The sequence below is a fragment of the Bombina bombina genome, chromosome 2 (assembly GCF_027579735.1).
Source record: "Bombina bombina isolate aBomBom1 chromosome 2, aBomBom1.pri, whole genome shotgun sequence".
In the NCBI taxonomy this organism is placed as follows: domain Eukaryota; kingdom Metazoa; phylum Chordata; class Amphibia; order Anura; family Bombinatoridae; genus Bombina; species Bombina bombina.
Window position 1 is genome coordinate 1,321,196,946 of NC_069500.1, and position 27,447 is coordinate 1,321,224,392.

The 27,447-nt window shown below is 38.8% G+C and overlaps 1 protein-coding gene across 2 annotated transcripts in view; it reads left to right on the forward strand.

Annotated features, from left to right (window-relative positions):
- CPZ (carboxypeptidase Z) overlaps positions 1 to 27,447 on the forward strand; it is a 283,985-nt gene that overhangs the window by 41,954 nt on the left and 214,584 nt on the right. For both annotated transcript variants that reach the window (XM_053704179.1, XM_053704180.1), the window contains exons 4-5: positions 5,614 to 5,829; positions 6,968 to 7,164. In XM_053704179.1, coding sequence (XP_053560154.1) covers positions 5,614 to 5,829; positions 6,968 to 7,164 — 413 coding nt within the window. The remainder of the gene's footprint in view (positions 1 to 5,613; positions 5,830 to 6,967; positions 7,165 to 27,447) is intronic.

Consider the following 27,447-nt stretch of genomic DNA (forward strand, 5'->3'; position numbering starts at 1 on the left):
ACAATCTTATGACAATGTAATTTCAAGAGAACACAAGATAATTCTCATCATTGGAAGAGAAATAGCATAAACTGTATCCAATGTATTGAAAGAGTTAATGCAACCTAGTCATCACATTTGAATCTGGATACTTTGTAATTTAAGAAATTTCAGTCCGGTTTCCTTATAGCGTGTGGTGTCCTGTAATAAACCCAGGATACTTATGAATGCTAATGGTATTTGTAATCCGTGTTATGTTATGTCACAAAGGAAAATTCAAACTGTCATATGAGCGGCCACATTTATAGGATACAAACAGATATTCAGAAGCGAGGTAAACTCAGGCTGCAGGTCCAACCTCACACCCTTTGTTATTTTCACTCACGGTAAGTACGCTAACACAGCATGCAAGATCACATTCATATGCTCAATATACAACCCAAACATTGGGGTCCGCTGAAGATGTCGGTTACATGTTCTTTGTATATCAATGGTAAACTCTTCACTGCAAATCAGAGCAGTAGCGATAAGCAGTGTTACCTGTAATAATCAGTTCTGGTATATGCAATACTACCGTGAGACTTGTCAGCAGCGTGTTTTTCAGTGTGGAAATGGACTGCAATCACGATACTCCCATCTCGCTTCCTCCGTCTTAGAAGCCGTTAACAATAAACATGCATTGTGGCTCAGACAGCACAGGTAAGAACAGGTGTTGGCGTCCTGACTGGTTCCGACGCGCGTTTCGGGGACTCCACCCCTTTGTCAAGGAAATGTCCAGGTGCTTGTGAGGAGGTGTTATTTAAACCAATTTTACCAATGACTTATTGGATAATACATTCACACACCCCCTAACGTCACATGCTCTCCATGCACGTCATTTTCATTCAAATATATATGGAACTACGGATATGTGAAACCCTCACAAATAAAGCGCAAACTTTGATATATACAAAAAAAGGAGAAAAAATGGCAATCATATAGATCGAGAGGTTTACTCCTATATCTTAACTGATGGTCTGTAAAGGTCAGACTTCATGAACTCCATGGTTATATTTCAAGATAGAATACTCATATTCAGAATAATCTTAACAGCTCCGGAGACACCTAACGTAATATATAAAGACACAGATGACCCCACACCATCCGGAACAATAATAACAGTACATCTGTGGCCTTGGGGTGATAATCCCTTTTATATATAATAGACAGACCTAGAAAAATAAAACAATAAACTAAAAGAATCCAATGAGAAATTCTCATACATACAAAAGTTTACCCAGATACAATACTGAGATTATTTGAGCGTTTTATTTATAGTGAAGTCAAGCAAGTGCTCTAAAAAAAATTCTTTTGTCATACGATTATGAACAAAGTTCATAAAGGAGTCCTTAGTCTAAACGTCCCCAGATATATGATCAATGATAATGGATACATCTGGTATACAGGGGATGTGTTAAGCAAAGGCCCCAACACATTTGTCATTACCTAAAGTGAAGAAGTCCATTGTAAGAAACTAGTGTTGGATGGTGTTTAAAATTAAATAGTCCCTATCACTGTCACTATCTACACATATATTTCAGAGGAACCTCAGTGAACCAAAAACAAATTATATCATTTTAACTTAAGACACCATAGGCACCAAATTGTTTAATTAAATATTCCACATGTTACCTAGATTAAAATACAGCAGTGCATATCGCTCTTCTTAATAGGAACAGGATTCAAACATACTCTCAGTACAACCATTATACCATGTTGTTTGCTGAGGTCCAAAAGCATATTCAAGTTGGCAGGTATTACAGACAACAACTGCATTCACGGAAGCTCACTGGTCAAAGCTCATTAACATTTGATAACCTATATTCAAGCTTAAACATTAAAGCTTGAGATATTCCATATTCAGATAAAATTACCCCAAAAGATATCTCTGTTGAGGCCTTTGGGTGTCATGGTATCCAGTTTCCTGATCCACTGGGCTTCTTTCTTAAAAAATAGTTTCTGTCTGTCCCCACCTCTACGTAGAGGGGGTACCTCATCAACTATTTGGAATCTCAATTGAGTTTTATTATGTAAAAATCTTGTGAAATGATGTGCTACCAGAGCATCTTCATCATCTTTACCTATAGCTGCTTTATGTTGGCGTATCCTGTCCCTGGCCGTTTGGGTGGTCTCGCCTACATAGTCCAGGCCACACGGGCATTTAATCACATATATCACATACTTGGAACTGCAAGAGAACCTCCCTTTGATGGGTATCCTCTTGCCTGAGAGAGGATGAGTGACACAATCCCCTGGTTGCATTGAATGGCACAAGGCACAGTTCATGCAGGGAAAGGATCCTTTCTTGATAATTTCAATTGGTTTCTTTGTAGGACCCCAGTCAGCACAAATTAATGTGTCTCTTAAGTTTCTATTTCTTCTAAAAGAAAAAAGTGGGGTGTCAGTAAACACATTGCCCACTTGGGCATCCTCTCTCAATAAATGCCAATGTTGAAGTATGATCCTCTTAAGGCCTCTACTATAGAATCCAAAGTGGCTAACAAATGGTACCAAATTTTTTTTTGGAGTAGGATTCTTTTTAGTTAAGAGGCTCATCCTGTCAATATCCAGAACTTTCCTCATGTTATGTGTCAAGATTTCAGTTGGATAGCCTCTATTCAAGAATTTTTTGGACATCTCATCCAATCTTCTCAGGCAAATCTCATCAACAATTCTTTTTGTTCGCAACAATTGACCCAATGGAAGGGTTTTAATTAGAGATGGTGGATGGAAACTGTCATACAATAGTGCATTATTTCGATCCGTTTCTTTAGTGAATAGATCGCTTGTCAATTGTCGATCTACTACAGATATCATAGTGTCTAGGAAGCTCACTTGTATCTTACTAGCTTCCATAGTAAATTTTAACGATACATGTGCAGAGTTCAACCTAGATACAAAGTTAGTCAAATCATTGTCATTCCCCATCCAAATGAAAAAAATATCGTCTATGTAACGATACCAGCCTTGTACATGATCTCTGTAACACTGATCTCTAAAGAATATATCTTCTTCAAATTTGCCAACAAATAAGTTCGCATAGGTTGGTGCTACATTTGAGCCCATAGCCATTCCTTTCTTTTGGACGTAAAATGTATCTTCGAATAGAAAAAAGTACTCATAAAGAATAATCTCGAAGAGATCTCTAATGAATCTCCTTTCACTCGGTGAATATAATTTATCCTTATCCAAAAAATAAAAAATACTCTCAATGCCTAGATCATGGGGAATAGAGGTGTAAAGACTGGCTATATCCATAGTTACCAATAGACTATTAGGAGGAACAACCTTGTGTGCAATCTTACATAGAAAGTCTGTTGTATCCTGTAAGTAAGACTCTAAATAACCCAATAAGGGTCTAATCAATTGATCTAAGAATATTGCAATCGGTTGGAAAATAGAGTCAGTGCCTGCCACAATTGGGCGACCGGGAGGATCATACAGTCTCTTATGTATTTTGGGTAATACATAGAAGACTGGTGTAATGGGATTTTCTGCAATCAAGAATTTAGCTTGTTTATTTGTAATTATGTCAGAGGCTAATGCTTCCTCAACTGCCTTCAAGATCTTACTTTTAATTCTTGTGGTAGGATCACCTGTTATTTTTACATAATTTTCTTGATCCTGAAGTTGTCGTAAAACTTCTTCCTTGTATTTGGTTTTACTCATAATTACAAGGGCTCCACCCTTGTCGGTTGGCTTCAGAATCAGATCAGTATGATTCTGGATTTCCCCAAGGAGTTCTTTCTCCTTCTTAGTCATATTGAATTTTGCCTTTGTATGAAAGCTCCTCCTCATCTTCTCAAATTCCTTTTTGACCACAGTAATATATGCTTCAACAGAAGCATTAGTATGAGGTGGATTAAAGGTACTTTTAGGCTTAATATTCTGTGTGTGGAACTGGAAAGGACCAGTAGACTCAGATATAGTGGATTGTTCTTTGTTAACAAAAAAAGCTTTTCAATCGCAGGTTTCTAAAGAATCTGTGTAGATCACATTCAACCTATATACTTTATTATTTTGATAATCACTGAGATCCCTCTGAAATTTCTTTTATTTTTTGCTTTCAATACTTTTTTTTTAAATTATTCAAATCACCATCCAATTTATTCTTAAAACTAGAAAATTCTGTCTCAGACTTCAACTCCTTAATGGATAATTCCACCTTATCAATCTCTTGTTGCATTCTGGGTAACTCCTTTTGTATATATTCAATTGTCAGAATTATAATATCATATGAGCATTTGTTTAAAATGCCTTCAAATTTGTCACAATATTCTGTATTGTCCCTGAATAGTGTGGGGTGTAGGTGGCTTCTAAGGCCCCTAGGAATACGTTTTTGTCTAAAATATTCTGCCAAAGTGACAGAGTGAAGATCATAAACAATTTTCTGATTGATAATTTGTTCTAAACTAGGTGGCTCCTTAATGTCAGGTTCTGTGTTTAGAAAATCTCTGTTGCCTACACATAGAGATGCTATTTGTGAGGCATCCAGATCTGAATAAGCAAACATCTTGGTGCCCTCCATTGAAGCAATTAGAAAAATAGATTAATAAAGATATATAGGTGTGCCTGTCACAGACCTGTAATAATGTATAATACTCAAACAGTGACCGCACCACCTGGTAAATGTAAAATGCTCAGGCACGGGATAGAGTCTGGTCCATGACTCAATAATAATATACTAAATAATCCCAGCCAGTGAGTCTTAGAAGTTTTTCAACAAAGGATTTTAATAGTTTCATACTGTATAATAATCAATCTGGCATTGAAGTCCAATGTAAGAAACTAGTGTTGGATGGTGTTTGAAATTAAATAGTCCAAATCACTGTCACTATCTGCACATATATTTCAGAGGAACCTCAGTGAACCAAAAACAAATTATATAATTTTAACACCATAGGCGCTAAATTGTTTAATTAAATATTCCACATGTTACCTAGATTAAAATACAGCAGTGCATATCGCTCTTCTTAATAGGAAAAGGATTCAAACATACTCTCAGTACAACCATTATACCATGTTGTTTGCTGAGGTCCAAAAGCATTCACGGAAGCTCACAAAGTATCCGGATTCAAATGTGATGACTATGTTGCATTAACTCTTTCAATACATTCATTTCTCTTCCAATGATGAGAATTATCTTGTGTTCTCTTGAAACTACATTGTCATAAGATTTTTGACAGGTTGTGTGACAGGTGCTGCTGTCCTTCACTCCCTGGGGACACCCTGGGGGTGTTTTTCTGTTATATTCATTTTGTATTTTTTGTTTTTTCTTTATTTCTATATGGTATGGATGTGTTTGGTGGATGGGGTTTGTGTGGATATGAATGAGTTCATCTATGGCCTTCTGCTGCTTTTTTCTAAGTAATGCCAGATTGATTATTATACAGTGTGAAACTATTAAAATCCTTTGTTGAAAAACTTCTAAGACTCAATGGCTAAAATAAATAGCTCCCTTACATTTTAATGTGCTTTTACAATGTATTTTATTTGTGTATCATACAATTATTAATGTTTTCTGTCTCAGGTTGTCTCCAGACATACAGTATGTGAAACATACAGTAATTTTACTATTTGGATTTTGTTTTATAGTCAATGTAGAAATAACATCAGAAGAAGTATTTCCTGCAATGCCAAGCACATTCATCCAGTTTACTCACCATAGCTACGCACAGATGGTTAGTACTTTGAAGAAAACTGCGGCCAAATGTTCTCACATCTCCAAGACTTACAGCATTGGACGTAGTTTTGAAGGCAAAGACCTCTTTGTTATAGAGTTTTCAACTAATCCTGGAAAGCATGAACTGCGTAAGTGTCAATTGTCTTTATTTTCATTTAATATACTTAGGGCCAGATTACGAGTACCGCACTAACTGTTAAGTCATGGGTGTTTGCACATGTCGGGTGTATCATGCATTGAAAGTAAACACGTTCGCTCAAGCTGAATTTAATTTAACGCCAGTTATCATGCACTTAAAGATCTGATTACGCTCCAATAAAAAGTGTCACAAAAAACATTAAAAAGTACAGTTACACTCATAATAAAATTGTCTGATGAAAATTATTTAAAAAAAGTTGCAATAAAAAGTTATTAGAGTTTAAAGATATGAGGTCATACAAGCACATACATGTCCAACTACGTATATATATATATATATATATATATATGTGTGTGTGTTTATAGATGTGTGCACATATGTATTTATGTACCAGGTATATAGATATATATTGTAATAATAAAAAGTACATTATTTTCTATCACCTAGATTACGAGTTTTGCGTTTGTGTTTTAACGCTGAAAAAATTGCCATTTCAGCGTTAAAACAGCAACACAGCCATTACAAGTCTTGTCGGTATAGCTGTACCGCAAGCCTTTTAGCCTGTAACGCAACATCCATTCCGCACTAAAAAAAAATGACGTTTTTGTGTGGGATTTCCATAGCACTGCCATTACAAGTTTTGCGGTGAGGCTATAAAGCTTGCATTACAGCCTATACAGCCCCTATACAGCCCCGCATGCCACCCCCGGCCCCAGCCCCCCTACCTTGACTAGGGCCATCTTTCCACTGGAACAGGACCCCATACCCTCATTAGGAACAGTCCTTGACCTTGGCAGGAGTGGAGCAGCCTTGAAGAAAAAAATTAAAAGTCCCGGTATCCCGATGGGCCAATCCAGCTCTGATTTTATCATAATAATCCCTCTTTGTCTATTGGGGAAATGTGACTCCTCAATAGCCTCTGATTATGAGAAATATAAGAGGCTAATAGTAACAAACGGAGATGGAGGTCAGGAGACACCAAATTTGCTAGTGCCTAGGACAGCACAAAAACTATACCACTGATATAATTACTTCTGCTTTGCTTATTTAAAAACTTTAAATCCCCTCTCTTTTTCCATATACATAGCCTTTGATTGTTTTTTTTTTTTTTTTTTTTTTTTTAACAGTCAAGCCAGAAGTCAGGTACATCGGCAACATGCACGGAAATGAAGTTGTAGGCAAAGAATTGCTCATTTATCTTGCACAGTATTTATGTTCTGAATATCTTCTTGGAAATGAGCGAATCCAGAAGATAATTAATACAACACGAATTCATCTTCTACCTTCAATGAACCCAGATGGCTACGACCTTGCAGCAGAAGAGGTGAAGGAACATGTTCTCATTCATGTTGATTTAGGGTACAATTTTAAAACAGATTAATTTTGCCACTGTGGCAGTAAGACTTGTGCTTTTTTTACTGAGACGCAGGACTTCACTGTGAGTTCTGAATATATTTTTTTCTTGGTTAATGGAAAGATTTGCAATCAAATTGTTAATTATATTGTTTAACTAAAGGAAGATTAAACACTTTTAGATTGTAATATAAAGGGCTGGATTACAAGTGGAGCGCACAAATATTAGTCCTAGTGAGTGCTAACACTGATAAAGTAAAATCAATTGTGCTCCTATTCTTGAACTAGTATTGCAAGTTTAAATTAAAAGGTTTGTGGGAACAAAAGACTCAGGTGCACTAACATCTGGAGGTTGGACAGTCCGGCTCCCTTTTCTCCTAGACTTCTATGGGGCATGATACAAAAGCCTCTTCTGGCATTTGATTGTGCACTTAAGATGTCCACTAAGAATACTTTAAATACCTTTGTTCTTCACTTAGAAGAAAATGTAGATATATTGTGTGTGTGTATATATATATATATATATATATATATATATATATATATATATATATATATATATATATATATATATTTATATATATATATATATATATACACCTTCGGTAAGGTATGCACTCCTCATGTCTGTTGGAGCAGCCAATATGTGCTAACAAAAAGCCATAATATTCCTAAGGTAAGACAGCACTCAATTTCTCATAAAAAGTAGCCTTCCTTTAATTCAGTGTTTAAAATATCATGACGATCCTCAGATACAAAAACAACCACCTCCTAACACCAATTATATACATATACAAATCTTAATCGTTAAAATGCTTAGCCAATCCCACTGCCACCATCTGCAACCCTGCCAACTCCGTAACGCCATGATGTCATCTCAGAAAACGCTCCTTAATTCGCCAGGATACATGTGCGGGGCCGGAGCCAGCTATGACAGCTGTCAGAGTATCCAAGCATATTACGATCCTGTTTACATTACACTATATTGCACTTGGATATGGCACACTCGTTTCTTGTTCCTGTCATACTCTGCAAGGGAGCAGGTTTAGGTGTTGGGAGCTGTTATGTAGAGGTGTCAGGTTCTGGGGTTAAAGTAGTGCTTTGTCTGCATGAGTCTTTCCTTTTTGGCATAATGAAACTGGTACAAGGGTTTTAGAAAATAAAGGTGAAGGTTTTATTGATAGGTGAATTAGCAATGCAGAGAGATGCAAACTAGATACAAGGCAAAGGCCTCTAGTTATCAAGCCGTCAACCGCAAATACGCTGGAATTCCGCAGCATATTTGTGGCGAGGCTGATTCGCTGTAGTTATCAAGCCCTACAGACCGGCAAAAGTAGAATCTAGTGACGTAAGCTACGATCCGCCGGTCTCAGTCCGACACAGATCGATTCTTAGGTCACTCCAGATATGCTAAACGCAAGATAGGAATCAATGGGAGTCTGACAGCAGCGAGAGCTCATGTTCGCTGCTGCCCGATATCCCATTGATTCCTATGGGAATGTCTGCACCTAACACCCTAACATGTACCCCGAGTCCAAACACCCCTAATCTGTCCCCCCTACACCGCCTCCACCTACATTATTATTATTATTATTATTAACCCCTACACCACCGCTCCCGGACCCCATCACAACTAAATAAGCTTACTAACCCCTAAACCGCCGCTCCCGGACCCCGCTGCAACTATAATAAATATATTAACCCCTAAACTGCCGCTCCCAGACCCCGCCGCCACCTACATTATACTTATTAACCCCTAATCTGCCACCCCCTATACTGCCGCCACCTACATAAAGTTATTAACCCCTATCCTGCGGATCCCGGATCCCGCCGCAAATAAATGAAATGTTTAACCCCTAAACTGCTGCTCCTGGACCCCCCCCGCAACTAAATTAAATGTTTAACCCCTAAACCGCCACTCCCGGACCCCGCAGCCACCTATATTAAACTTATTAACCCCTAAACCTAAGTCTAACACTAACACCCCCTAACTTTAATATTTTTTTAATAAATCTAAATAAAAATTACTATTATTAACTATATTATTCCTATTTAAAAATAAATACTTGCCTATAAAATAAACCCTAAGATAGCTACAATATAACTAATAATTATATTGTAGCTATTTTAGGGTTTATTTTTATTTTACAGGCAAGTTTGTATTTTTTTAACTAGGTAGAATAGTTATTAAATAGTTAATAACTATTTAATAGCTACCTAGCTAAAATAAATACAAAATTACCTGTAAAATAAATCCTAACCTAAGTTACAATTAAACCTAACACTACACTATCATTAAATTAATTAAATAAATTAACTACAATTACCTAAAATTAAATTCAATTAAATAAACTAAACTATAGTAAAAAAAAACACTAAATTACAGAAAATAAAAAAAGAATTACAAGAAGTTTAAACTAATTACACCTAATCTTAGCCCCCTAATAAAATAATAAAGCCCCCCCCCAAAAAAAAATGCCCTACCCTATTCTAAATTACAAAGTAATCAGCTCTTTTACCTGTAAAAAAAAATACAACCCCCCCCAACATTAAAACCCACCACCCACTTACCCCTACTCTAACCCACCCAAACCCCCCTTAAAAAAAACCTAACACTAACCCCCTGAAGATCACCCTACCTTGAGACGTCTTCACCCAGCCGGGCCGAATTCTTCATCCAAGCGGGGCAAGAAGAGGTCCTCCTTCCAGCTGAAGTCTTCATCCAAGCGGGGCAGAAGAGGTCCTCCATCGGGCCAAAGTCTTCATCCAAGCGGCGTCTTCTATCTTCATCCAACCGTGGCTCCATCTTGCAGACCTCCGACGTGAAACATCCTGCTGGCCCGATGACTACCCGACGAATGAAGGTTCCTTTAAGGGACGTCATCCAAGATGGCCTCCCTCGAATTTCCGATTGGCTTTTAGGATTCTATCAGCCAATCGGAATTAAGTTAGGAAAAATCTGATTGGCTGATTCAATCAGCCAATCGGATTGAAGCTCAATCCGATTGGCTGATCCAATCGGCCAATCGGATTGACCTCTCATTTTATTGGCTGATTGGAACAGCCAATAGAATGCAAGGTCAATCCGATTGGCTGATTGAATCAGCCAATCGGATTTTTCCTACCTTAATTCCGATTGGCTGATAGAATCCTATCAGCCAATTGGAATTCGAGCAACACCATCTTGGATGACGTCCCTTAAAGGAAACTTCATTCATCGGGTAGTCGTCAGGCCAGCAGGATGTTCCGCATCGGAGGTCTGCAAGATGGAGCCGTGGTTGGATGAAGATAGAAGAAGCCGCTTAGATGAAGACTTCTACCGGATGGAGGACCTCTTATGCCCTGCTTGGATGAAGACTTCTACCGGATGGAGGACCTCTTCTGCCCCGCTTGGATGAAGACTTTGGCCGGATGGAGGACCTCTTCTTGCCCCGCTTGGATGAAGAATTTGGCCCGGCTGGGTGAAGACGGCTCAAGGTAGGGTGATCTTCAGGGGGTTAGTGTTAGGTTTTTTAAGGGGGTTTGGGTGGGTTAGAGTAGGGGTATGTGGGTGGTGGGTTTTAATGTTGGATGGGGTTGTATTTTTTTTTAAAAGGTAAAAGAGCTGATTACTTTGGGGCAATGCCCCGCAAAAAGCCCTTTTAAGGGCTGGTAAAAGAGCTGATTACTTTGTAATTTAGAATAGGGTAGGACATTTTTTTATTTAGGGGGGCTTTATTATTTTATTAGGGGGCTTAGATTAGGTGTAATTAGTTTAAATTTCTTGTAATTCTTTTTTTATTTTCTGTAATTTAGTGTCTGTTTTTTTGTACTATAGTTTAGTTTATTTAATTGAATTTAATTTTAGGTAATTGTAGTTAATTTATTTAATTAATCTAATGATAGTATAGTGTTAGGTTTAATTGTAACTTAGGTTAGGATTTATTTTACAGGTAATTTTGTATTTATTTTAGCTATTAACTATTTAACTATAACTATTTATTAACTAGTTTAATAACTATTCTACCTAGTTAAAATAAATACAAACTTGCCTGTAAAATAAAAATAGACCCTAAAATAGCTACAATATAATTATTAGTTATATTGTAGCTATCTTAGGTTTTTTTTATAGGTAAGTATTTATTTTTAAATAGGAATAATTTAGTTAATAATAGTAATTTTTATTTAGATTTATTAAAAAAATATTAAAGTTAGGGGGTGTTAGTGTTAGTGTTAGACTTAGGTTTAGGGGTAATAAGTTTAATATAGGTGGCGGCGGGGTCCGGGGGCGGCGGTTTAGGGGTTAAACATTTAATTTAGTTGTGGCAGGGTCCAGGAGCGGCGGTTTAGGGGTTAAACATTTAATTTAGTTGCGGCGGGGTCCGGGATCCGCAGGATAGGGGTTAATAACTTTATGTAGGTGGCGGCGGTATAGGGGGCGGCAGATTAGGGGTTAATAAGTATAATGTAGGTGGCGGCGTGGTCCGGGAGCGGCAGTTTAGGGGTTAATATATTTATTATAGTTGCGGCGGGGTCCGGGAGCGGCGTTTTAGGGTTTAATATATTTTTAAGAGTTGCGGCGGGGTCCAGGAGCGGCGGTTTAGGGGTTAACAAGTTTATTTAGTTGTGGGGGGCTCCGGGAGCAGCGATTTAGGGGGTAAAACAGTATAGTATAGTGTGGGTGCTTAGTGACAGGCTAGCAAGAAAGCTGCGAAGAAGCCGATGAGCAGGAGATCGATGACTGTCAGTAAACAACAGTCCACTGCTCATCGCTCCGTTCTTGGTGCGCGGCTTCTTGACAGCTTTCTTGATAACTTTTGCGAATGTATTCAGGTCCGCGGCGGCGATGTTACGCGAGCCTAGGCGAGCGTATTGGGCCGGCGAATGCAGGAAAGTAGATGGCTTCATACATAGAGGCCAAAGTCTCTGTCTAGACAAGATTACAAAGTAACTTGGTTTAGACAGTATTTAGTAGGCAAAAATGTAAATAAACTGTAGACAAGACTTGGCAATAACAGGCAGGATACGTAGATATACTGTAGACCAAAACTTGATAGTAACATACAGGATATGAAGAGATGCTGTAATCAGGTAACTTATAATAACAGGCAGGATACTTGCATATGCTGTAGACTGGAACTCTGTAGTAACAGACAGGAATGCAGATATTTGTAATAACAGGCAGGATACTTGCATATGCTGTAGACTGGAATACTGTAGTAACAGACAGGAATGCAGCTCTTTGTAATAACAGGCAGGATACTTGCATAGGCTGTAGACTGGTAACTTTGTACTAGCAGGCAGGATACTTGCATAGACTGCAGACTGGAACTCTGTAGTAACAGGTAACAAGCAAGCAAAAGTACCTGAGGCAGTCCTTAGGAAATATCAGAGATTTAGCCAAGATCAATTGCCAGGAAATGAGTCCAAAAACGAAACACAGTGCCAAGGGAACATCCAAAAGAGTAGTCTCAAAATGAAGCAGAAATCAGGCACCAGGAAATCCTACAAATCTGTATTCACACAAGAATCAGGACCAGAGGCTCTGTCAGAGTGTAACACTCAATGTCAAGGCCCAGAACTGAAAGCAAACCTCCCAGATATAGCAGACCGCTGATTATATGATTTGTTTCAGCTGGTAAGCAGGTGGAGCCAGAGAACCAAAGTTGCAGCAATCAGAAAACCAAATATCCCTAGTCTGTGATCAAACCATCTTGTGTCAAAGTGGTTAAACAACAGGCTGGGGAAGAACAGCAACAGAAATAGAGACAGGTCCCAGGTTCAATTCTAGGCTGGATCATGACAGTTCCTAACATATTACAAGGCTAGGCAACATATGATAGATACATGTGCATTGGTTATATGTCAAACTATTTGACAATTGGCTAAGACACTTAGGCCTCCATTTAACAAAGTCTGGCGGACCTGATCCGACAGTGCAGATCAGGTTCGCCAGACCTCGCTGAATACGGAGAGCAATACGCTCTCCGTATTCAGCATTGCACCAACAGGTCACAAAAGCTGCTGGTGCAACGCCGTCCCCTGCAGAGTTGCGGCCAGCAGGGAGATGTTAATCAACCTGATCGTACTCGATCGGGTTGAATTCCGGCAATGTCTGTCCGCCTGCTCAGAGCAAGCGGACAGGGTTATGGAGCAGCGGTCTTTGTGACCGCTGATTCATAACTGCTGTTTCTGGCGGAGCTTGATAGATAGGCCCCTAAATGAGTAAATCCTAAACTTACAATCTAAAAATTATAACACTATATAAAAACTTGATGGAAGCAATATCGTTCACCGACTGCTTCCAATGGCACATTATAACTCAATTTCAGCAACCGGACTCCGGCTGCCGAAAATATTATAGTGTCCCATACAAAGTATCTGAACCCCAATTCTTCAAAAGAAAAAGAGAATAGGCACAAAGAGTGTGAAATTGTTAAACAAACTTTAAAGTGAAAGTAAATCCTAGCGTTTTATAAACGCTAGGATTTACAATTGAAACAAATAAAGGGGACTTTCATTCATGAAGTATAAGGTACTTCATGTAAAAAGCTCCTTTATTTGATTCAATCGATCGCTGTTTTTACCTTGTACAGGAGCCCACGGCAAAAAAAAAAAAATTGGCTAAGAGGTGACGTTTTAACCTCTTAGCCAATAGTCGTGCAGTAAATCCGGCGCCAAAATGCTAGGATTTACTTTCACTTTAAAGGGACAGTATACACTCATTTTCATATAACTGCATGTAATATACACTAATATAAATAATAAGATGCACAGATACTGATATAAAAATCCAGTATAAAATGGTTTAAAAACTTACTTAGAAGCTCTCAGTTTAGCTCCGTTGAAAAGGTAGCTGAAAAGCCCACTGCAAGTGGGAAATAAGACACTCCCCCCCTCCCCCTTCTTTTGCATATGAAAAGACCATTTACACAAGCAGGAGCAAGCTGGAGAAGGTAGCTGACAGTATTCACATAAAACTTTGGGGCTTGGTTAGGAGTCTGAAAATCAGAGCAATGTTATTAACCCCTTAACGACTGAGGACGTGCAGGGTACGTCCTCAAAAAAAAGACAGTTAACGCCTGAGGACGTACCCTGCACGTCCTCGGTGTGGAAAGCAGCTGGAAGCGATCCTGCTCACTTCCAGCTGCTTTCCGGTTATTGCAGTGATGCCTCGATATGGAGGCATCCTGCAATAACCTTTTTAAGCCATCCAGTGCAGAGAGAGCCACTCTGTGGCCCTCTCTGCACCGGAGATCGGTGGCTTACTGCGTTGGTGGGTGGGAGCCGGACCGGGAGGCGGGTGGCGGCCATCGATGGCCCTAGTGATGTGGAGGGGGGTGGGATCATGGGCGGGGGTGACCGGGGGTGCGCACGGATGCGCGCGCGTGCACGGGACGGCGGGGGCGGGCGCGTGCACGGGGAGGGAGCGGGTGGGAACTGCTACACTACAGAAAATGCTTTACTAAAATTTTTTAAAAAACTGTCTAAAAAGTAAAAAAAAAAAAAAGATCAGCAAGGTGGTGGGGGTTTGTCTGAGTGGGGGGGAAACTACACTACAGAAAAAAAAAAAAAAACAAATAAAAAAAAAGCAGCTGCCAGTACCCAAGATGGCCCCCAATAAGGCAGAGGGGAGGGTTAGAGAGCAGTTTTGGGGGGGGAACAGGGAGGTTGGGGGCTAAGGGGGGGATCCTACACAGTAACATATGTAAATATGCTGTTTGGGAGGGATCAGGGGGTGGGATGTGTCAGGTGGGAGGCTGATCTCTACACTAAAGCTAAAGTTAACCCCGCAAGCTCCCTACAAACTCCCTAATTAACCCCTTCACTGCTAGCCATAATACACGTGTGAGGCGCAGCAGGATTTAGCGGCCTTCTAAGTACCAGAAAGCAACGCCAAAGTCATATATGTCTGCTATTTCTGAACAAAGGGGATCCCAGACAAGCATTTACAACCATTTGTGCCATAATTGCACAAGCTGTTTGTAAATTATTTCAGTGAGAAACCTAAAATTGTGAAAAATTTAACTTTTTTTTTTTTTAATTTGATCGCATTTGGCGGTAAAATGGTGGCATGAAATATACCAAAATGGGCCTAGATCAATACTTTGGGTTGTCTACTACACTACACTAAAGCTAAAATTAACCATTCAAGCTCCCTACAAGCTCCCTAATTAACCCCTGCACTGCTGGGCATAATACACGTGTGGTGAGCAGCGGCATTTAGCGGCCTTCTAATTACCAAAAAGCAATGCCAAAGCCATATATGGCTGCTATTTCTGAACAAAGGGGATCCCAGAGAAGGATTTACAACCATTAGTGCCATAATTGCACAAGCTGTTTGCAAATGATTTCAGTGAGAAACCTAAAATTGTGAAAAATTTAACGTTTTTTTTTAATTTGATCGCATTTGGCGGTGAAATGGTGGCATGAAATATATCAAAATGTGCCTAGATCAATACTTGGGGTTGTCTACTACACTACACTAAAGCTAAAATTAACCCTACAAGCTCCCTAAAAGCTCCCTAAATAACCCCTTAACTGCTGGGCATAATAGACTTGTGGTGCACAGTGGCATTTAGCGGCCTTCTAATTACCAAAAAGCAACGCCAAAGCCATATATGTCTGCTATTTCTGCACAAAGGGGATCCCAGAGAAGAATTTACAACCATTTATGCCATAATTACATAAGTTGTTTGTAAATAATTTCAGTGAGAAACCGAAAGTTTGTGAAAAAATTTGTGAAAAAGTGAACGATTTTTTGTATTTGATCGCATTTGGCGGTGAAATGGTGGTATGAAATATACCAAAATTGGCCTAGATCAATACTTTGGGATGTCTACTAAAAAAAAAATATATACATGTCAAGGGATATTCAGGGATTCCTGAAAGATATTAGTGTTCTAATGTAACAAGCGCTAATTTTGGAAAAAAATGGTTTGGAAATAGCAAAGTGCTATTTGTATTTATGGCCCTATAACTTGCAAAAAAAGCAAAGAACATGTAAACATTGGGTATTTCTAAACTCAGGACAAAATTTAGAAACTATTTAGCATGGGTGTTTTTTGGTGGTTGTAGATATGTAAGATTTTGGGGGTCAAAGTTAGAAAAAGTGTGTTTTATAATTATAAGATATGATGAAAATAATGGTATCTTTAGAAAGTCCATTTAAAGGCGAGAAAAACGGTATATAATATGTGTGGGTACAGTAAATGAGTAAGAAGAAAATTACAGCTAAACACAAACACCGCAAAAAATGTAAAAATAGCCTTGGTCCCAAACGGACAGAAAATGGAAAAGTTCTGTGGTCATTAAGGGGTTAAAAAATAAGCAAAACTATACATTTTTTTAAAAAAAAAAAAACCTTTATGAGCTATATAAATAGATCATCTACAAAACATTTATGCAAAGAAAAAATGAGTGTATAATGTCCCTTTAATTATAATATATACGTGTCAAATGACTACTCACATAAACCTGAGCTTTCATCAGCTCAGGTAAAACTGCAGTCTGGAGAACAAAGATGTCAGAATCAGCTATTTTGGTGCGTGTTCTTTAAAATCTAAGAAGAAAAGAAAACATAGAAATAGTGTGATATTGTATAACACCAACTTAGATGCTAGAAATGTTTGGAATATTATTCACACTTTATGGGAGCTAATCATAAACTCCACTAAGAATGCAGACCTGATCTTTGGCTGCCAGGTGAAGTCACACAGAGTGATTTAGAAACAGCTTCCAAAAAATAATTTATTACATTTTTTTAAAAATGTATCAAAATTAAGAAATGCAACCTGGATAACGCAGTCATTTAGGGCTTCAGTGCAAAAATGTTATAATTTACAAATTTCACTTAGTCTGTGAGCAGGATGGCAACAGATTGAAACAGTGTATCTGTGTAATAGCCAAAGTCCTTAAAGATACCAGACCGCCCTTCACTATGACGTATACCAGTTGCATAATGTCTCGACATACGTTTCTCCATGCCCCCGTGGCTTGATGATAGCAGTTCCTTGCACCCTATTTATAGCTCCATGTCAATCAAACCAGTTCATATTACCTGGATATTTAAAGATGGTATTTGTCTAAAGGGGGCATTTATAAAATCCTTTAAGTGCATGGTTTGCATAACTGCAAATTTACAAATATATATCTGATACTCTTATCAAGGAAAAAAAAACATCATAATAAAAAACAATTCATCATAACATTATAAAATTGAAGCATTGCATTTTATGCATTTAATTTAAATAGTGACATAATTCGAAATCTGTATTCAAACTAAACAATATCATTGTATTAAGCTCAAAGATCCATTTCATCTCTAGTTTCGACAATTCATTTCCCCTATAAGATCCTCTACAATGAGTATTTAATTTTCTAATTCCTATAAATGATAGGCTATTTGGATCTTTTCCGTGTTTTTCTTTAAAATGAAGGATGTTTATGAGAACCCTTTTGTCACGCTGCTCTTTGCTCTGCTGTGGCCATTGCCACAGACACAGGAACTCCTCCTGTTGCTGGGGATGTGGCAGTGTAACTGCAGCACAGTGATGACATCTTCACCACCGCCCTGTCTTCCCTATGTAAAGACCTCAGTCTCTAACCTGTGCCCAAGTATAGGTTTTTCTTCTTGTGCTCCTGGGTGATGTATTCTTATGCTGAATTGCTGTATTGATTCACTGTTGCTGAACCCTGCCTGTTTGACTACTTTGCTTGCCTTAACCCCTAAATTGCTGGACTGCTTAACTGTTGATGAACTCTGCCTGTTTGACTATGCTGCTTGCCTTAACCCCTGATTTGCTGGATTGTTTAACTGTTGATGAACTCTGCCTGTTTGACTATGCTGCTTGCCTTAACCCCTGAATTGCTGGATTGCTTAACTGTTGATGAACTCTGCCTGTTTGACTACGCTGCTTGCCTTAACTCCTGAATTGCTAGATTGCTTTACCGTTGATGAACTCTGCCTGTTTGACTACTCTGCTTGCCTTAACCCTAAAATATTGGATTGCCTTTCTGTTGCCAAACTCTGCCTGCCTGACCATTCTATTGATTTACCCTTAAACTGCCTTACCGCTGGATTCCCTACCTATTGCCATCAGAGACTATCCTCTCTGTTTCAGTCCTTCAAGTGGTTTACCCTTGAACTGCCTAACCGCTGATTCCTACCTGCTGCCGCCAAAGACTACCCTGCATAGTGTGAGTACTGGTTACCTCATCTTTGCAAACTTTCTCTGCTCTAGGATATTCCCTATCATTCCAGCTTGACGCCGGGATAAGAAGACTACTGGCCAAGTTCGGTCTGATAGTGGAATATCCCACGAGCATTACATTATACTTGGGCCATGGACCCAAATGAGGTAGCAAATGCAGTTACTCATCAGGGTCTGACGCTGGGATAACATACTGCATAATTGCAGAGTGTGGATTCAAAACTACAGGCTATAACCGCTTTGCTCTCCTCACTGGTTGCTGAAAAGAACGCTGCTCCTGTTGTTACACAGCCAGTACCTGCTGCTAGTGCCGCAGCTCCTTCCCCTGCTTCTGGAAGTATAACCCGGAAACCATTGCCTGACAAGTATGATGGTACTACCGACTGTAGGAGTTAACTGAATCAGTGCAGGCAGAACTTTCGCAATGACCCCCACACCTTCCAGTCTCATCAGTCCAAGGTCACTTTTATTATTTCCTTACTGAAAGACAAGGTCCTAGCCTGGGTCTCTTCTCTTCTGGAACAGAGCGTTCAACTCCTGAACGATGCTGATGCCTTCACTTCTGCATTATGTGCATTATGTTCTGTATTCAGGACCTCCAGCTGCGCTGCTGCTGCTACAAAGTACTCAATCTTGGATCTCCGCCAAAGTAATAGAACTGTGGCACAATATGCCATTGAGTTTCGCACTTTGGCAGTCGAGACCAGTTGGGATGGCAGTGCTCTCAAGGCGGCCTTTAGGAGAGGTTTGCATGATCGCATCAAGGACGAGCTTACCTATCATGATGTCCCTACTTCCTGTATTCATAGCACTTTGTATTACTCTGGACTCTCGCTATCAGAAGAGACAAGCTGAGAGAGACCCCTTCAGCACCTCCAGTTACCTCATTAGAGGAATCCATGGATCTCTCCTCCCTCAAACCCACATAATCTGAAAGACAGAGTAGAAGGAGACAGAGACTGTGTTTCTACTGTGGTTCTAACTCACACCAGCTAAAGAACTGTGATACCCTGCCGGGAAAATCCAATGCTTAGAGGATAAAACTGGGGTACCTCTAGGTATGGTAACTACTAAATCCCCTCAATATTCTTCTCAAATCCTGGTACCTGTTACCCTCTCCTTTCTTCAAAATTCTGTCCACACTCAGGCCTTGATTCAGGGGCAGCTGGAAATTTTTTGGTTCACTGTTTCATGATTCAGGCAGGGTTACCTCTTCTGCAGAATAAACACTGTCTTAAAATTACTGCTCTGGATGGTACTCCCCTTGGATCAGGTTTAATCCATTTTGAATAAGAACCCCTAACCATGACTGTGGGAGTCTTTCATAACTAACAGTTGCAGTTCAATGTCATTCCTTGGTCTTCCTTTTGTCTGTATACACAATCAACAGTTCGACTGGACTGAAGGACAGTTGGCCTCCTGGCGTACATCCTGCTTCCACTCCTGTCTGGCTAAAATTACTCCATTACATCACATCCCCTTTGCCAGCCTTCAGACCCCTTCAAGCCTTCCCTCAATTTATACAGATTTTACTTATGTGTTTGAAAAGAAAGCAGCTGATGTGCTGCCACCCCCACCGTCCTTACGATTGCAAGATTGACCTCTTTCCTGGAGCCCCACTTCCTAAAGGGAGGACTTATCTATTCTCCAAAGCTGAAACCAAGGCCATGGAGTATATTCAAGAGAACCTAGCTAAAGTTTTTATTCGCCCTTCCTCTTCTCCTGCCGGGCTGGCTTCTTTTTTCTCAAAACGAGAAAAGAGACAGATGCGCCACATGGCCTAATATTGTTTGATCCACACAGATATATGATCAGGTAGTACTATATTAGACTCACAATCTTAGGAGCACTCCAATTAGTGCATTGGGAACAGTCTAGGATCTATGACAGTCACCCAGCAGACCGGCCTCTTGGAGTTGAGATGGAATTTCTGTGATAAAAATACAAGAAGACACAGAGGTGCCTATATGGCCTAGTACAGTCTTGATCCCAGGAGCAGTGGTGTATGTAATGAGAAATATACTCACATTTGGTAGTGCATCCCTATTGATGCTATTCAGACAAGAAGGGATCAATACAGTCACCCAACAGACTATGACAAGGCTTCCACAGGAGGCAATCAGCAAAAGTCCAATGGACCAGAGATAGAACCAAAAATTCACAATAGCAAGTGTTTTGGTAAAAAAAGTTATAAACTTTACTAACAAGGATTAAAATCAAGCGACGCGTTTCTCAGCAACAAGCTGTTTCATCAGGCTTATAAAATATGACTTAAACACTTGCTATATATACCCCACATTTGTATCAACATGATTAGCAACACCTGTGAGAGGAGTGGCTGGAGGCAACTCCCTCATGGTTGAGCCTATCAGCATTCAATATAATAAAATGACAGACATAATTCAAAACAAATTTGAGTGTTAATATAAACTCACAATGTAAATGCATATTTTTCACAATTGTTACATTATGGATAATCATTATAAAAAAAAATTCAACAATGTTTAATGCCACCAATCAGTATGATAGTTGTTTTTGCCATGTATTTTAGAGTGCTTAGACCAGATCTCCCAATTGGTGAAATATATCTAAGGACTATAAGTCTTTTTAAGCTATACTTACTTGATTTTGAATCGTATAACGATGTCTGAGCAGTCTGAGTAATGGCGTGTTTGTATACAACCTGGCATTTCCTAATAGTCATTGCGCATGCGTGTGATGTCATACATCAATCAATGAGTTGCGCTATGCACAGAACATATATATCCCCAATCTATTGTGCTAGGAGGCATTAATACTCCGATATCATTTATCTATGTAACCCAACTATACTACAAGCTCTCTAATAGATCTAATCTTGTTCGTAATGATTTTAAGTTAGGTACTATATTGTACCTGTGTAAAGTGCCGTGTCTTAGGAATAACAGGACTTGTACTGTGTGTATGATTGGTCAGAATCGGCTGTGTGTAGACCTAACATCAGTCAATAGCAGATAGATGCGTCACAGGGGGTATGTCTATCGGCTAATGGATAAGTACTAAATATATACTAGTCTCTGGATTATAATGTGATAATCAGCATATGGCTTATGGCAGGAAAATGATAAAAACAAATTCATACAACCCATCAGCGTGGTTGTGATAACTAAATACGAAAAAGAGGTGTCAGTATGAATCCCGTAGCAAAATGACTACTGAAATAGTTGCGTGTTTTACCTAATGTCAAAAGTTCCATTAAATCAGTGAGACTCAAAACGTGAAAGAATCAATACAACTAAGTAAGAAATATAAAGTGAATTAATGTTATAAAGATATACCGTATGTGTAATTTTATCCTATGACAAGTGCTACTAGTGAAGTTTAAAGATATCTATTCATCTTCCCATATTTATAATAACTCTTACATGAGTTGTGTGATATAGCTCAAATCCTCATTAATAATAATGTGACAATAGTAGTGCTAAATTTAGTGTAGTCTATATGAGTATATAGTTGCAAATATGGTTTTTAAGAATATGTTATGCCATTAAAGTAATAATATATAGTGCTAAAATATTATGTAAATACAGGGAACATCTTAAAAGTGATATTATGTCATTATGAATAATGATAAAGGTATTATTAAAATAAAAATAGTGATACTAACTAAATTAAAATGAATTTAAAACTAAATATGATATATATTCTCACGAGATCCAATGTGATCTCTCGAATATATATGTGTATTAAAGTATGTGACAACTCCAATGTTATATAGATCTGTCAAGACTAGTCATAATACTAAAAGTTATAATAATGTTGGTATACTTGGACTATAAGAGTGTTATATAATAAAAGTAAGAGGTATATAATAGTGTTGACTATAGGCATATTATCAATATGCTGGGGATAAGTATATGAGTCTAATCTATTGACAAGGGGATTAAGTGATAGGGTGCATAGCAACTATAACAAATTTGTTAAGGAGCCATATATAAAGTTCAGGGGATCACTCCTCTCCAATAATATGATAACCAATCATATGTCTCAAGATGTTCAATTAGGATCACAATGATTATGGCAACATCGTACAAAAATCACCATAGTCTACCTTAATAAAAATTAAGAAAATATCTCAACAACCATGACTACAATAAGTACCAAATAGATATCACTGAGTGGAACTATACACACCTATGTGTAATATCAAATCACTATATCATATATCAAAAGCGGCCAGATCCACACATTCATTTAGACCATCTGGTACCAAGGAATGTAATTTGTATATCCAGTAGGTCTCTCTACGGCGCAAACTAAGAAGAGGGTTGTGGCTATTACGAGAAATTTGTTCGATGGGTAATATAGATAGTGTTTTTGCACTTCCTTTATGTGCAAAAGCACAATGTCTTGAGAGGCTATGTTTAAGGTATTTCCCCTTGATGTTATAGATATGTTCACTCCAACGTTTTCTAATAGTACGGCTAGTGCGCCCTACATATTGGGCCCCACATAGACAGTTTACTAGATAAACAACATAAGTAGATTCACAGGATAGCCTCTTACTAATTTTGAATTGTTCCCCTGTTTGATGAGATGAGAATGCCTTAGTGCCACTTTTAATGACTCTACACATATTGCATTTGCGCTTCATACATTTGTATACCCCACTTTGAGGAATGAAATTGCCTAAGAAATTCCTATTGAGGCCTACCTGGTGATTGACACCCATAGTTTTGTCTCTTACGATCTTGCTAGGGGTCAATTTGTTTTTGAGGGTTTGGTGCCCTTCTGTAGACTATTCTAGGTTCGGAAGGGATGAGTTTTTTGAGATGCAGGTCATCGCAAATTATAGGCCAATGTCTCAATATAGTTTTGTGGATCTCACAATAGTTACTATTGAATCCGGTAATGACAACCGGTGTCTTATTGTATTCAGCAGATATTTTTTCTCTAGACCTCTTATGATTCTTATTTGATGTCAAGTAAGTATTCCTATCGTCGTGTAATGCCCTAAGGTATCCTTTCTGGATCAGATCCAAGGGATAGCCCTTTTCCAAAAACCCATCCTTCAATATCAAAGCTTGCTTTTTATAACTTTCAACAGTACTACAGTTACGTCTTATTCGCTTAAACTGTCCATAAGGCACATTCTTCTTCCAACTGATATAGTGGTTACTATTGAAATTTAAAAAGCTGTTACAATCAACTTTTTTTTAAAAAGTTTCAGACATAATTGTACCAGTGGTAGAAAAAGACAGAGATAGATCTAAAAATTAAATTATGTTAGATTAAATATTGGAAGTAAATTCTAAATCATATTCATTAGAATTAAGTGAGATGGTAAAGGTCTTGGCTTCCTCATAGGTGCCCTTAAATAGAATAAGAAGATCATCTATGTAACGGCCATAGAACACCAGACTCGCACCCATAGGAGACCCATAAATGTGGGTCTCCTCAAATTTGCCCATATATAAATTGGCAAAACTGGGTGCGAATCTGGTGCCCATGGCCGTACCCTTAATTTGCAAGTAATGCTGACCTTGATAAAGAAAATAATTATGATGTAATATAAAATAAATTATTTCACTGATGAATTGTTGTTGTCTTAACGGCATATAGATGTCAGTAGCCAAATATGATTGTATCACTGATAACCCCTTGTCATGAGGGATATTGGAATAGAGCGAACTCACATCGCTTGTAATCCACCATAACCCGTTGTCGGTTTTAGTAATACCTAAGTTGTTCAATTTATTCAAAAGGTCTGTAGAATCCCTGATAAATGAGGGTAAATTGATAACATGTTTTTGCAAAAAGGAGTCCACATAAGCTGAGAGATGATCAGTCAAGCTATATATACCTGCCACAATTGGGCGACCAGGGAGGTGAGATGTATTTTTGTGGACCTTAGGCAAATGATAATAGAATGCCACACTGGGGTTTTTTGGATAGAGGTATTCCTTCTCTTTTTTAGATATAATGCCCTTGTCAAACCCTTCCTTTAGAAGGGAATATAGTTGTTTTTTATATATGGGAGTGGGGTCTCTTGCTAATAATTTGTAGTAGCTCTCATCTTTCAAGATCCTATCAGCCTCCATAATGTAATCTATCCTGTCTTGGAGGACAATACCCCCTCCTTTATCCGCCTGGCGTATTATAATGTTTTTATTCGAAGTTAATGATATAAGGGCTTGGTGTTCACCTGAACTTAAATTGTGTTTGTATTTCGTTTTTTTAGATAATTTCTCAAAATCTTTTAGTACCATCGATTGGAAAATACTAATGTGAGAGTTCCTTACACGAGGGGGATTGAAGTTAGATTTGGGCTTGAAATCTGTTTGTATATATTTATCATTGAGCTGTTGTAATAATGTATCAGGTTCAGAAATGGCAAAACCATCCCTCAGATGTTTATCCATAGAATTTAAAATTATGGGTGTACATTCTGTATTCTTAAGGCATTTTTCTGCGAAGTATTTTTGTAGGGATAGCTTTCTAGTGAAACTATTAATATCTACAAATAATTGGAACATGTTAGGACCATTGGATGGGCTAAATTATAGCCCTTTTCCTAATATTCTGATTTCATCATCGGATAATTTGTGATTTGACAAATTAAATATTCCTTTTCTATATTTTAATAATTTTTCCTTTTTAATGGTTGTAGATTTTCCTCTGTTTCCTCGTTTGTGTGTATTCTTTTTTGACGTGGTGGTTGAGGGGACATGGACCAGTGTTCCACGCGATGGTCAGGACCCATCTCTAAAAAAGGAGTAGTATTGGGCTCATTATTATAAGATGTGGAGGGATTATTAGGGGAATGTAGATTTTCAGAGTTCACTACTTGAAATCTATTTGTTGATTGGAATGATCTATTAGTGGGTCTAAAGTGATTTGGTGTGTCTGAGGCCCTAGAATCATTAGTTGTGATTCTTTCTCTCATATGAGATCTGTCTTTATGTGTATCGATAGTAGCATTAGATGGTCTATCCATGTGGTTGTAGTTTCCTGTCCTTTGAAGAGAGTGTCTCATATTGTCAGTGAATCTATGATTGTTGCCATCATTTGGTTTGTATGTCCTATTGTGTTCACTAGGTCTATTCCAATAATTGTGAGAGTGAGGTTTATTGTATTGATGGTGTTGGTGTTTGTTTTCATAATAGTTGTCGTAGTAGGAGTGTGCATTATTATAAGGTTGGTGATGTCTGAAATTACCTCGTTGGTAAGGCTGTTCATAGTGATTATACTGATTGTCAGATTGATGTTGTATACCATCTTTTTTCTCAGTAAGAAGGATGGTGGGCTCAGACCCTGTATCGACTACAGAGCCCTTAACAACATCACTATTAAGAATCCCTATCCTATTTCGTTAATCACTGAACTTTATGATTCGCTCCAGAATGCTCACTACTTAACTAAGTTAGATCTACATGGGGCATATAATCTTGTTTGTATATTCCGAGGGCACAAATGGAAGAGTGCCTTCAACACAAGATCAGGGCATTATGAATACCTTGTAATGCCTTTCGGGCTCTGTAATGCCCCTGCTGTCTTCCAGGCATTTGTCAAAGATGTCTTCCATGATCTCCCCAATTGCACTGTCATCTACTATCTGGATGACATCCTTATTTTCTCCTCCACCCTTGAGGAGTATCATGAACATGTGAGACAGGTACTTCTTCGCCTCAGAGACAATTCCCTGGTAGCCAAACTGGAGAAATGTGAATTTGACCAAGTTGAGATCCAGTTCCTTGGCTATGTTATCTCGAAGGAGGGTTTTGTCATGGATTCTTCTAAGCTCACTGCAGTCCTGGGATGGCCTCAATCCACCTCATTAAAGGAACTACAGAGATTCTTGGGTTTCTCTAATTATTACTGCAAGTTTATAAATAACTTCTCCCAAATAGTTGCTCCCCTCACTGAGTTAACTAAACAGAAAAGAGACTGCAAAAACTGGCCTCCTGAAGCCGTGGATGCCTTCTCTCACCTGAAAAAGGCCCTTTGTTCTGCTCCTGTGCTCCGCCATCCTGATTCTGACCTGCAGTTCACTTTAGAGGTTGACACCTCCAAGATTGGAGCTGGAGCAGTCCTAACCCAAAGCAGTCCTTTATCCTCCAAGTTGCACCCTGTAGCCTTTTTCTCCAAGCGCTTTACTCCTGCATAGAAGAACTATGACGTGGGTAATTGTGAACTCTTAGCCATTAAGATGGCTCTGACTGAATGGTGTCATTGGCTAGAGGGTACCACCAATCCCATTCAGATTCTCACTGACCACAAGAATCTGACGTACCTTGAGGCTGCTCATAGAGTCAATCCTCGACAGGCCAGGTGGGCCTTGTTCTTTTCCCGTTTTAACTTTGTGGTCTCTTATCTTCCTGGGACCAAGAATAAAAAGGCTGACGCACTTTCCCGTCAGTTTCCTCAGTCAAGTGATTCCTCTGATGCTCCTATTGAATACATCATATCCCCCTCCTGTGTGGTTGCTCAACTTAACACCTCTCTTCTTCAAAGACTGCAACATACCCAGTCTAGAAAGCCTCCTGAAGTACCCACGGCTCCCGATATCTTCTTTGTACCTCTGAACCTACGCACCCCTGTGCTTTCCTGGGCTCATGATAGTAAACTTTCAGGACATCCTGGTTTAACAAGAAATTTTAAGCTTCTTTCCAGGCATGTATGGTGGCCATCCATGAAGACTGACGATCTGGATTATGTTAAAGACTGTACGACTTGTGCTGCCAATAAGATTCCTCGATCCTTGCCTCCTGGCTTACTCCAACCGTTGTCCATTCCCAAACAACCTTGGACAAACAGAACAATGGATTTCATTGTGGACCTCCCTCCTTCTGACCATCATATGGTTATCTGGGTTGTGGTAGATCTATTTTTTAGACTGGCTAATTTTGTACCCTTAAAGAATCTGCCATCTGCACAAGAGTTATTGTCTCTTTTTCTGTTATATATGGTACGACTTCATGGCATTCCCATGAATATTGTTTCCGACAGTGGTCCACAATTCATCTCTGCCTTTTGGAGAGCCTTTTGCAAGTTGATTGGAACCACTGTTTCCTTGTCATCCG